The sequence below is a fragment of the Contarinia nasturtii genome, unplaced genomic scaffold, assembly GCF_009176525.2.
Source record: "Contarinia nasturtii isolate CC-2019 unplaced genomic scaffold, AAFC_CNas_1.1 Cnas_scaffold_187, whole genome shotgun sequence".
Taxonomy (NCBI): Eukaryota; Metazoa; Arthropoda; class Insecta; order Diptera; family Cecidomyiidae; genus Contarinia; species Contarinia nasturtii.
In genome coordinates, this window is record NW_022197544.1 from 9,075,248 (window position 1) to 9,088,629 (window position 13,382).

Genomic DNA, 13,382 nt, shown 5'->3' on the forward strand with positions numbered 1-13,382 from the left:
AAATGTAAATGAACCACTATGGCGATATTGTTCACAATTGTTTAAAATGAATTATCATTTTGTGAATTTGTTTTGTTCATTAATTTCTTTGTTTGCTTTTCTGTATGCATCAAAAATTTCTACAGATTTGAAAGAAAAATCGGTTTTTGGTAATTCAATCTACAAGCTGCTCCTTTCCCTTCACTCCCTTTCTCTCTTTTTCGTATTCGTTCACTTTGCAACTCTTTGACGTTATTTGTTTGTTCGCTGTCGATTATGTCTGATTGCAAACCATGTTCATGCATTGTGCTCCTTGGCCTTGAGCACACCATTCAAGTTAAGAAAAATGCGCGCGTACACAATTTCGGAGATCATGTCTCAATAAAATACAGTTACCCTCACGCAAATGCATACGCATTGATTGCAAAATGGGGAAAAAATCGACCCTAAGTTTAGTGCTTGTGTCTCACTTCCCTTTGAGACTCCCTTCGAAAAACATGCTAACTATCGTTATTTCCGATAGGGGACTCAATGGAATCGCGACTTGTCTGTATCGTGCATCTAGACGAAAATATTCAGTGACGACCGATTCGGTGTTATATGCAAAATTCATGAAATAAAAAGAGAGCAGTTAGACCTCACACAACAACCATTTTTGTGACAACATTTACCCATTATTATTTCAGTGTTGTCGTGATTTGCTTAATGAAAAATACATTTGAAAAGTGGCAGGGAATTTTTCCATAGACACTTACAGAGCGCACAACATTCACTTGTCTCCCATTATTTTTTGTTTTGAACATTTTGTTTTATATTTGAACAAAAGACATTCTTGTACGAACAAAATACATTTATTATTCAATGAATTAATCGTTTTTTAACACTCTTTTTTTTTGTCTATTTCACAGATACGCATATATGGAATTTGGAATTAAAACCAATCGGCAAACAGCATCTCCCAAAACAAACAAAATATAGTCCAAATTAGGCAACGTAACCAAAGTTTAATAAAACAAAACCATGTTAAACTAAAACTAAAAGTGAAACAAAACTAAATTTAATTAAATTATGTTCTAAAAGAAATAAACAAAAAAAAAAAAAAAAAACAACCAAGGAAATTCGCTAGTTTCTAAACTTATCTTATTTATTCTAATTTATTTAACTTATTATAACCAACCAATCTTATCCTTATTCTAATCAATCGAATTGTTCGAGACATCCGAAGAACACACAAAAACACCAACGGTTCATCATTTTTTCTTTTTGTTTATAAAAACACACACACACACACACACACACACACAACATATTTAATTTAACTCAATTTAATTAAATTAATTTAATTTTTGATTGCGTTCTGATCAAACAAAACAACCGCGCATACCTTATATTCAACAAACCAAGTCTAATTTATTTAATTTAATATCGATTAATATTAGCTGCTAATTATTTATACGAATACTCGTGTGTAAAATTTAAGTGCATCTGCATATTTTGTGCAGAGAAAAAGTTTTATCGGTCGAATTTTAAGCCAGGATCTTTATGTTACGATTGGCTAAAGAAAGTGAGTTACAAAGTAATAACCAAAAAAGGAAAGGTTTTGATTTTAAATTGTCGATTCACAAACAACTCAAGCGCACCGCAAACTATATATACAAATAAAATTTTAAAACACACAAACACACAATAAATAGTACAAATCAACCAACTATTTTATAACATATATACAAATAACAAAACATAAAAAAGGCTAAACGAAATAGTTTTATAAAATAAAAGGACATAAAGTCTGAAGCTTAAACCAAAAATTACAGCCTCGTCAAGAGTTTAAAAACACATACTCAGAAAATTACACTGTTTCAACATACCAAATGCATATTTTTTGACAATAAAACGAAAATTTGCGGAAATTTAAGATTAGTGTGAAGGATAACATAAAAAAAGATTTAATATTTTTGCCGGACAACCGCAATCAACGGACGTCACCAACTACGCCGCCGCTACCGTCATCACAACCAACAATCAACTAGATTTATGTTTTTAAAAAAAGAGAAACAAAACGTTTTACAATAATATTAGCTAATAGAAGGATAAAGAAGAAAAATCCAAATAGCAACACAAGTGTCCCAGACAAAATACTGAAGTACAAAGCAAATAGTTCAAAATTTTAAGCAACTACTCAAACGAAATAATCTACAATCAACCACGTGTTCACACAAGCCCATAACATTATTTACAAAGTAATCAAAAGTGAAACTCAGCGCCACAAAGAATAAAACAATTCACCATAAACACAAACAAAAAAACCAAGTAATTTAGAAACGTTATTCTTATGACTAAAAAATTTTAAACACTGAAAGTTTTATTCATTCAATATCGTAACGAAACAAAGGGAGAGAGAGAGATACATAAAAAAAAGAGTTTATTTTCGATAAAAAAGAAGAAATAAATTTCAAACGAAGTCAGTTACCCGTTATATCAAAAAAATAATAAAATAAAAATACACGAAGAGAATAAAATCCTGTTATATAGAATCCTGTTAAATTTACCACTAAATAAAAAGAGGCTAAGGCAAAAATAGCACCCAACCTAGAAACGGACACTATTTTTTGATGCGAACATTTATCTAGATCGTTAAATTAAACCCACAAATTAAATGGGCTAATAAAGCATTGTGTGGCTTGATTAGTGTAAATACAAGTGACAAGTAATAGAACGATTGAACGATTATCTACCTCTACGAGGAAATCAGTGTACAAATTAATTAGAAAATCTAAACAACAAGAAAAAATATCACTCTCATCACATGCAACGTGTTGAAGAAACTAACTCATTTTAAAACAAAACTAAAAAAAGAAACAAAAAACATTTGAAAGACTGAAAACAGTGAAACAAAATCAATAAATTACCGAGAGAAAGAGAAACGAATCATCACTATTGAATTGGGTGCGTCCATTAAAAAAAATTTTTGCAATGGATTTTGTTCATAATGGATAATGTCATCAATGATGAGCATACAGACAACCGAAGACGGCACTGATACAAGTTTACCATCGTTTTCGACATTTACCAGCGAACTGGATCCAACGTGGGACTATTACGATCGAGATCGATCCGGTTCCGATGTAATTACATCACAGAGCAATAACTATACACGACCGTGGGAAATGGAAACGAAGGAGAAAGGTTTCGAGCCATTCTCGAAACTTCCATCGTTTCAATCACAATTTCACAGCTATGCTGAATCAAATATGATGCCAGAACCAAGTCTGCCACAGGTAACGCCTGTGCCAGTACCGATGTCACCAAATTCGGCGGCAAATGCATCGCCCGGCGGAAATACATCTTTGACACAACTGACGCCAATAAATCCACTTCAAACGGGCTTAACACCATTATCAAGCCCAAGTTTTCACACATTGACCGCTGTTAATTCGCGCCCATATGGTGAGTATTTAATTTTTAAAAATATGCTTGCCTAAACGATGTGGTCAGCAAAGTGCCATAAGTGCGTCGAATTTAGGCAAGCATTTTTAAAAACATTTTCAACACACGTACACACACATCCAAAATACGAAATACATTTTAGTGTATCCACTAGTTCCAGCACCAATTCAAGCGCGTGATATTCCAACCATTCAACAACAGTATTTGGATGAGCGTCATATTCAATTGTATCAACCGATTACAACTTATGCAGCACCACCACCGCCACCACAAAATGTGGTTACCGTTTTGAAAAGTGAACCAGCCAATTATGAATTAAAAAATGGACTTCATCACACATCATTCCAAAATCCAATGATCGAAAATGGTTTCGATCATAATAATGGCAAAATTGAAAAGTCCGATTCACCAATGCGACACAACAGTAATGGTAAGCTTACATAATTACTATCACATATCGAAATTATCTGTCAAAGTGCTTACACATCCGTTATAAAATTGACGTTTATGAGAAAACTGTAAGTGTATTCTTATAAACATGAATTTTATATATAGGATGTGTAAGTATTTTGACACTTGATTTTTTTGTATGGATTGAAGTTGCTGTATTGTGGTTTTTTCTTCATTTTTTTATTATGTTTTTTATTTTCTTTTATTTTGTTGTTATTGAACACTATGAAACCGAATATTTTAAAGAATTTATCGATATAGGTGAATTGAAATTCTCTGTTAAATCAACAGATGCGCGTAAAAAGGATCGAAGAAAAATGCGTGCCAGTTCGTTAGAATCGAGCACTGAAAGCGAAAGCAGTGCAATGGAGACCGGCGAAGGCAATTCGGGCCAAGTGGCTGCAGTCTCAAGTACGGCCAGCTTCAAAAGTCCAGCAATTGGAATGGGCGAAGAAGAAACAAATGGCGAAAAACAGGTAAAAAAAACATTCAAATATTTTGTGCATAAAATAAAATTCAAACAAAAAAATGTTTAAGAATAAGAGCAAAAAAGTGCATTGAGTGCGGGTTCAATTAAATGCTATTCTGTGATTTGAACCGATGCGTCTGAGCATTCGTTTATTCATTTATTTTCTGTGTATTTTTTTTCATTCATTTCAGACAAAAAAGAAACGTAAGCGTTGCGGTGAATGCATCGGTTGTCAAAAGAAAGACAACTGCGGCGATTGTGCACCGTGCCGTAACGATAAAAGTCATCAGATTTGCAAGCAACGTCGTTGCGAAAAACTGACCGACAAAAAAGTGAGTATCTGCACATTCAATGTATGAAAAAAAAAAAGAAAGACGAAAAGCAGCTCATTGGAACAATTCGTATCACACAAAACACATGAACGAATCATGCTCAATTATTGCATTCATTTAGTCATAAATGTCATCTCGATTTAGATTTGTTTTACATCTTTATTTTTTGTTTGTGTTTGTTAATTTTTTATTTTCAATTCGCTTTGCATTTTATATTTGTTTTTGAATTGATTCTATCGTAAACGTCGGAAGAACATTTTCGAATCAAGGTGCAAAACGTCAAAGTGTAAAAAAAGTTGACTGAATTTTAAGGTATACAAAGACAAAAACGCACCGTGTGTAGTTGCTATACTATATACTATATAAAAAAGGAATAAGAACAACAACAAAAAATAAAATAAAACCGATATCAAACAATAGCGCAGCCATACAGCAGACGTATGGCTTGTGCCGAGCATGCATTGAATTTCCATCCGAAATGTGCCAGCTGATAGTTCACAGCCGAATCCAAATATATTTAACGAATCAAAACGGAAAGGAAGGAATGAAGAGAAACAAAAAAAAAACAAAGAACACACAAAAAAGACAAACGAACACAAATACAATTCATCTCAAATCAAGGTAAAAACTTATGTACGTACAAAAGCGATCCCATACGTCAATGGGCCCGAGTGTATACCATGTGATTTTTGGAAATTGCATTCATAAAAACCACACAACCATAACAACAATGCCATCAATATATCTACGCGCGTTCCACATTTTATTTTGTTTCTTCATTTTGCACCTTTTGCCCCGTCCATCGGGTTTGTCTTGAATGCGGTTTTTCTCTCTCGCCTCTTTTTAATATCGTAAACAAGTTGTTTAAAACAACACAATGTCTTACTGAAATTAATCGTTATGATCAAAAAATATGTGTTACCGTCCTTAAATCGAATTTATTGAAGAAAATGCTTGAAGATGGAAAAAATCTCGGCAATGAGAAATACAGATAATGCCGTTTAATCACATCGAAAGAAGTTTTTATTTGCAAATGGGTTGCGAAAAAAAGGCAACAAAACACACTTTCGGCAACGAACATTTCAAAGGCAACAAATAATTTCATAACTAGACCATGTTTATGGCCTGCAGTTAATTCTTTCGCACATACTAGTGAATTTAGGGAGCACGCGCCATGGTTATATTTACCAATATAACAGAAACACAACAAAAAGAAAAGCAAAAAAAAAAAAACAGCAAACATGACCGAAATAAAAAAAATATTCAATTCACATGCCAAATTCAACGACCGCAGAATTCATACATCAAAATCGACCACGTGCGACTCGATCCATACACAAAAAACAGTTATAACAAAAGGATTCTTCCTTGTCTCGACGAATTTCGCGGCTGGTATTGTTAATTTGCTTTGTCTGTTGTTCTTCTTCAGCTTGTTCAGATATTCGTCATTCTCATTTCTGTATCAGTTCTTTCTCGCTCTCAATGTCGTTTTACATGATTAAGAACGTTTTGACTTCAATTTTTTTTTATATATATTTTATGCGCGTCAATCACAATCGCGCTACATGGAAAGAAACAGATGCGTAAAAAATCAATTACGTAGAAAAACCAAATGTACATTGAAATCATACCAAATGTGATTGAAAACTTAAAAAAACTATGAATTCAATCAGATTATTAATGCAGTATTAATAATGTACATTTTTTTATGTGGTGTAACAGTTTTTCTCGGAATTAGGCTGATATGATTCAATGTGAGTGTGTGTGTGTGTTAATAATTAATAATTAAATGAAAATGCACGGCCCGAATATTAGAAATGTCGCCTTAGCGTGCTGCATTGTATGCCCGATCCATAAATTATATTCTTTTGCACATAATCGCTGCAAGCGCAGCAGCAGCAGCAGCGGATAATACATCATCGAATGCAGGCATTGGTTGGCGAGATCAGACGCGTCTATATCGCACGCACAGTCCCATCAACTTTTAATCCTTCAAAAATTGAAAGCCATATAAAATGCAATTTATTTTTATTTTCGTTGTGTTTTTGTTAATGTGTGGCATTCGTATTATAGATTTGGCCTGCTGTTTCAGCTCAGTCTCATTCACCTCTCTCCCTCTATCTCTCTCTTTTTCTTTGAGCCTTTTTTCCATTTTCATTATAATGCTTTTTGCAACCATTATACACATATATACATAAAACGCATTTACACAATCGAGATTTTATTCGGTTTGCAATAAGCATTCAACCGCATACGCAACAGACACCCAAAATTAATGGGATTTGTTTGAGCTGCTGCTGTTGCTGTCGCTGCCATGATGTTGAGCGCGACAATTCTTTTGTTAGCACACAATACAAATACATGTTCAGCCATATACAGACAGAGAGAGAAGAAGCAACAACAAAAAAAAAATCGAATAAATATCCACAAGAAAAATAGCATTTTCGATGATGGCACAGGCGATTTATTTCAATAGCTTTATCGATTTCTGATTTGTATGCATCCCGCTCATTTATTGTCATTCAATTCAATCACCGTTGACAAACTATTTCAACTTCATTTGAACAAAAATCCTTCGAATTTATTTAGATTCGGTTTTAAATGATTTGATAAAATGTAAAAAAAAAAAAAAAAAAAAAATTTGAAAATAAAATACAAGCATTGTATGCCATGCATTCGTTCTGCTCTCTTTTGAAATATAAAAAACAAAGTCCGTTTGCAATTTAAAACATTAGCTTGAACATGTTCATCAATTGGTTTGCAGCAATTTTTAAATCGAATACAATTAAATGGATTATGTGAGATATATGGAAGTGAAATAAACGGCACGAAATGTCAAAATGTGTATATCGTCGTTGTTTCTGCATTCATTCTGTCGTATTCCATCAGCGGAATGATATTAAATACAATAATGAAACCACTTCAATTCATTCGAATATTTGCTATGGGCTGCAGCGCATTTCGCTCTCTCTTTCTCTGATTGTGTAAATCTAATCGCAGTTCCGAATCATTTTAAATTTAAAGCAATCAAAAATAATGGACGAAATAAACGCAAATATATGAACACACATTTTTATATATACGCATGAATTGCATGAAAATATTGTACATTGCGCTCAAATGTAAAACATTATAAAAATGCTGCCAATTCACTCATCTCAACTGATGACAATAAAAACAGTGGTAATTGCTAGTCATTCTTGTCGCCTGAAATTTCATTTCAATGCTACATCGAATGTGTGCAGGATAAAAGTCACTAATATCGCCTTCCACCTTCAAATGAAAAATATTAAAAATTGAAAGAGAACCCATTTTCAAGTCATTTACACACAGAAGAGAGAAAAAAAAGAATCTCTCCAACTGTGTTACGTCTTTTGTTGTCTATATATTTCTCAAACGCCGATTTTCTACCGATTCAATGAATCGATTTGCAAAATCAAATAATCACATAAATTAAAAGTGAACATAAAATTCAATATGATTGTAATGTCTGATGCATTCATGCTAAGTCTAAAAATTTATTGCCCAGAATGAAATTTGAAAGAAAACAACAGAATTCTTTGAATATTGTGTGTGATTGCCCACAGTTTTTTAATGGATTGAAAAGTGTCCATTTGAAATGCAACGTAGGGGATGAAACTTGAATGGAATCGAATTTATTACAACTGAATGACAACAAGAAAAATTTATGTTGATATTCATCGGGTCAAAGAGATATGAAAAGGTATTTTTTTCTCTTCATATGCATGTATTTATTGCATACGTTGATGAAAAGTGACGTTTTGTAACATTAAGACAATGATGATCTCTTTCGAACTATTTACAGCTACCGACGGGTAATGTTGCCCGTGAGACCGACAGACAAACGCATGAATAACAACAACCCTGAGAATTTTCATCATCGTATTCAATTACATGCACAAATCGTGTGTGTGTGTGTGTGTGTGTTTTATCATGAAGATGAAGCATTTCGCACAAACGTTAAATTTGAGAACCTTGAATCAATCCAGATGTAATATTGTAAAAGAATAATAGGAATAGCTATCGATGATTGTAATCGATTGACACATTTACTTTGCGAATGCCACAAATAAACCGTCACACTCAATATCCGATTCGATTTTCCGATTCAAAAATGCATTGATTACATTCTACAGACTAGAGTTTCTGACCTAAGCGCAAAAATGCAGCTAAAATTGCACTTTCCGTAAATACGATGAATGTAAAAAAAGGGAAACAACACACTTTAACATTGAAAATTCATTGAACATTTCGCATGCTTGCCACTGCCTGCCATTATGATCCTTATAACACAACAAAAACAAAAACAACAAAAACTCTTGAAGCGCAAACACACAAAATATTAGATTTCATTTTATTTGATTTCGTTCGTTCTCGTCTTATGCGAATGTCAATGCAGTTTGAATTTTGTCGTTCAGTTTCACACTATTACATTTTTGAACGATGAGCGCACGGTAAGCAGCAGATCAAATTCAATGGATACGATATAAATAAAAAAAGGTTTCCTTTCCATTTGTCATTTGCGTCTTTTGTAATACATTGATCATGCATACGTAAATGCTCATATTTCATGAAGCTCTGTTTACAAATCCTTGAGCACAAATTAGTTTGAAGCTATAGCTATATCGCATGAAGTCGGCTTTTTCGTTGTCGCTAATCATCAGCTATGCACTTTTTACATATATATTTTACATCATCCCAACAATCAAGCTCTTAAATCGTGTTTTTGATCATAATCTGGTAACTGTAAATTGGTTTCGAACCATATGTTTGCAAAAAAATTGAATACAACGCCGTCGGAAGTAGAATAGGTGTGCAATTTAATGCTAAATGGCTTGAGAATCATTAATATCAACAACAAAATATCCTTCTGATGGAAAAAAAAAATGCACGCAAAAAAAATAAAAATAAATAAATTCTGCTCCAACAAGAAAAACCCCAACAGCCTTTCTTATTCCGTTAGGTGAATATTTGTGTCTGTGTGTACAACTTTCTTCTTCTCGTCTCATTCACATAGCCAATATATTTATCGGCCGAAGTAGTGCATACATGATGTAGTACAAAAAAATATTTATATATTGCTTCCATTTTGTGCGTGCAATTGGTGAGAGAGCTTGTTGCTGTTCTATTGCACGTATCGTAGAGTACGTGTGATGCCCCTAAAATGCGATTGTAAAAATGTAGACAATCATTCTAGAAAATAAAGGGCAAACAAAATGTGTTTGTCTCTCTTATTCTATGCCTATATAAATGTGTGACATGAAAGTACTACTACATTTTATTATTATTGTTATTATTAATGTACACATATACATTCACAAAATGAATTGTCGAGCGCCGCATACAACGCTAAAATTCTATATCATCGGCACAGAGAGTTAAAAAAAAAATTATATTCGTTACGGAAGATAAGCAGCGTTGCCATCATTCTTATTCCTGTTTCTCGGCCTGATGGATTTTATTTCATTTGAAAAATGTTTCACAACGTTTGTCTCTCATGCACACATACGCGCGCAAAGAGAAGCACACATACAGCCACATTAACGACATTCGGGTATTATGGCATTGTGTCGTTTTTGTTGTTATTGTTGCTGCTGCTGATATATTCATTCTTCGGCGTGTTCCGCCGCTGTCGTCGACCGTGGTTACATTGCTGCGAGTTGTGTGCACATCTGTCGTATGGTTTTATAATATGTTGCAGTCTTTTTCAATGTGAGTAGAAAAAAATGCGATGTTTAGTTTTATAAATACACACAATCAGGCTCTATATCTTCTACTTATACAGTGAGAAAAAGAGAAAGAGAAATGTGCGCGCACTTGGGAAAATGAGCAAGCACACACACACACACACTCTCTCTATCTCTCGACATAATGCAAGTACGTTGAAAATTATTCTTGATTTTCATTACACGATCTTTTTTTATTCATACTATCTCTCAATTGGTGCTGGTCGGATATGGACTCGGTTTTAAGTCTTTGTCTTTGTATATGTATGGTATTCGAATCGAATTATGAGCAAGGAGAGAAAAACGGACCCGAATAGCATATCAACCACAAAGAGAATCCGAAATGTATGGAACAAACATGAATGCAAAATATATGTATACGCGAGCAGGTAAGAGAAGAAAAAAACACAACAACAACATTGCCCGAGAATACAAAAAAAGCATACACAACAAGAACTCGACAATCCAGAATGTAATTGCTATACGGACACCGGATTTCAGATAATATTGTATAACATAAATATAGGCTCGCATAAAAAAAAGCATACATACCGTTCTCGTTCATATAATCAACAGTGAATAGCAATTTAAAACGGCATTTTAATACGCAATGGCAGTTACGTTTTCTGTCACATATAGTTTCAAAATATTACTTTTACCCATGACCGTTTTGCCGCTTTTCGTTCTTTTGCTACTCGTGTGTTTTTTTTGCTGTTCTCGTCATAGCTTTCGCCGATGATGATAATAATAATTCCTATATTTTTCTCATTACACGTTCTCTCTCTCTTTCTGCGTATGTCGATTTTCAGCCATTACATTTGACATCATCTTATTTTGTTAACGTTCGTGAAATGTCTTGCCAAAACGACTATAATTAGAAGAGTCAACAACAAAATATATGAATTTACAAAATTTAGTTATTGTAATTTGATTGTAGGCCAAATGTTGAATGAAATTTTAAGCGACTCTTCAAAAAAGGGATGATACAAGCGCATTTCATTTGAAATCAGCTTACAGCCTCTACAAATTACAAAAAAAAAACGAAATCAAAATACATTTCGATAGAAAAAGCATTTGGTGTATTTGATTTCTGTTTTTTTTTTCTTCCTATTTCAATTTTTAATATAAAACCACCCCAAGCGAAACTCAAACAAAATTGCCGATAGCGAATTTATGGTTAAACTGTTTCTCTATCTTGCAATCTATTCTGTCTGCTCAAGTGTGTGCATACATATGTGCGTGTGCTTGTACGTGCACACATGTAGCCCGGATGCGTATATGGAATTTTATTTATCAAAATGTCGAGATAAATATCGGCCTCAGATTGAAAGTGAACTAAATGCCAGTGAAAAAGATATGACGAAAATGATTGACAGTTTCGAACGAATTTTTTTTTCTCTTCCCTAATTTATCCAGCGAAATGAAAAAAAACAAATGATCGATCGTGTGACTGGCCTGTGTTCAACAACAGATTTTCATCTAAACGATAGAAAATTAAATATATGGATGCTTGATTAAGGAAAGCCATTTAAACGGTGCATTTTGAAATTGATTGAATGCATTTGATTGTTATTTTGCCAATTATGCAAGGAGGAGAAAACAGACACCATTTGACTGTTGCAATCACGCAATCAGATGTGTTTTCGTCTATAAACTATTTGTCTTCCGATTCGACCAATCCGTGCTCAGCACAGAAGTATGAACGAATAGTCTATCTCATTCAATAACAAAAACAACACCGGTTGTGGTGATGAAAAAAAACTATTTTTTAGAGACGATCGTAAAAAAAGCAGCGAAATTGAGCAATAGTAAAACGAACAAGATATACTCGCAAAACCTACAAAGTCCTCTCTTTCTCTATCTAGCTCTATTTTGTTGTGTGCTTCGTCAATAATTTAAATATGCGATCCAGTGACCGGTTCGCGCATATTTCTATGCTTGCCTAAATACGCTAGGTAGCATAGATATGCCAAGCATAGCCGCAAACGCAACCGACGCATCGCCGTTCACTCTATATGAACAATACACATGTTCGTTTATGCAGACGACCGTGCGCATACAATATAGCTCGAATCGAATGGTGACGGGTGCGTTGCGGCTTGCGTCTCCGCTATGCTTAGCATAGCTATCAGGCATAGAAATATGCGCGAACCGGTCACTGATGCGATCTGAGCCAAATAAAATAAAATTAACAACTACAGCACCACTCGTAAAATCTATATTAAAATGTTTCGGGTGCAAGTAATATATATGTGAGTGTGTTTATGTGTGCGTAGTTGACAGTCACTGTCGATGTATGTATAATCAAGATCGGAGACCCAACAGATGTACAACTATAATGTAATAAATCCGAACTTTTGTACACACATATACAATTTATCGAAATAAGCAGCAGCAGCAACAACAAAATAGTGTAATAAATTATACTTTTATACGGTACAGCGGAACAGCAAATCCATTGCTACATCAATACGCACTAAAACTTGCCATTCTTGTTGAAACTAATTTTTTTTTTGTTGTTCGTTATTCGTTCGTTCATTTTTGTTCCATATGCCATCCCGTTCATTCGGGGTGTTTGAAAATACGCGTTTTCACCATTTATATTAACTCATAGCGAACAAACGGTATATATGGCTTTGCATGGCTTCATCACACATACATTGCACGCACACAATCTCATGCGACCGAACATGCACATTTGGCTGTTCGAAATTCGAACTAAGGACAAAGATAGAAAGTGAAAACAAAAAATGCACATAATGTAATTTATTGTAATACAATGTGTTGAGAAACGTGAACGAAAAAAAAAACGGAACACATAGCAACCGCTACATCCAGTTTTTTTAGTCCCAACGGTGTGAAAGCAAGAAATGCGTGCACTAATCATTCAAGCAAATTCTATATTCGAATAGAAAGAGAGAGAGAGAGAGAGAGAGAGAGAGAGAGAGAGAGAGAGAG

General features: G+C 33.9%; 1 protein-coding gene across 1 annotated transcript in view; it reads left to right on the plus strand.

Moving 5' to 3' along the window:
- The window catches only part of LOC116336828 (DNA N6-methyl adenine demethylase-like), an 88,288-nt gene that overhangs the window by 13,421 nt on the left and 61,485 nt on the right, over positions 1-13,382 (plus strand). The window contains exons 2-5 of the mRNA XM_031760978.1: positions 888-3,426; positions 3,569-3,856; positions 4,138-4,352; positions 4,537-4,677. Coding sequence (XP_031616838.1) covers positions 2,976-3,426; positions 3,569-3,856; positions 4,138-4,352; positions 4,537-4,677 — 1,095 coding nt within the window. The 5' untranslated portion in view covers positions 888-2,975. The remainder of the gene's footprint in view (positions 1-887; positions 3,427-3,568; positions 3,857-4,137; positions 4,353-4,536; positions 4,678-13,382) is intronic.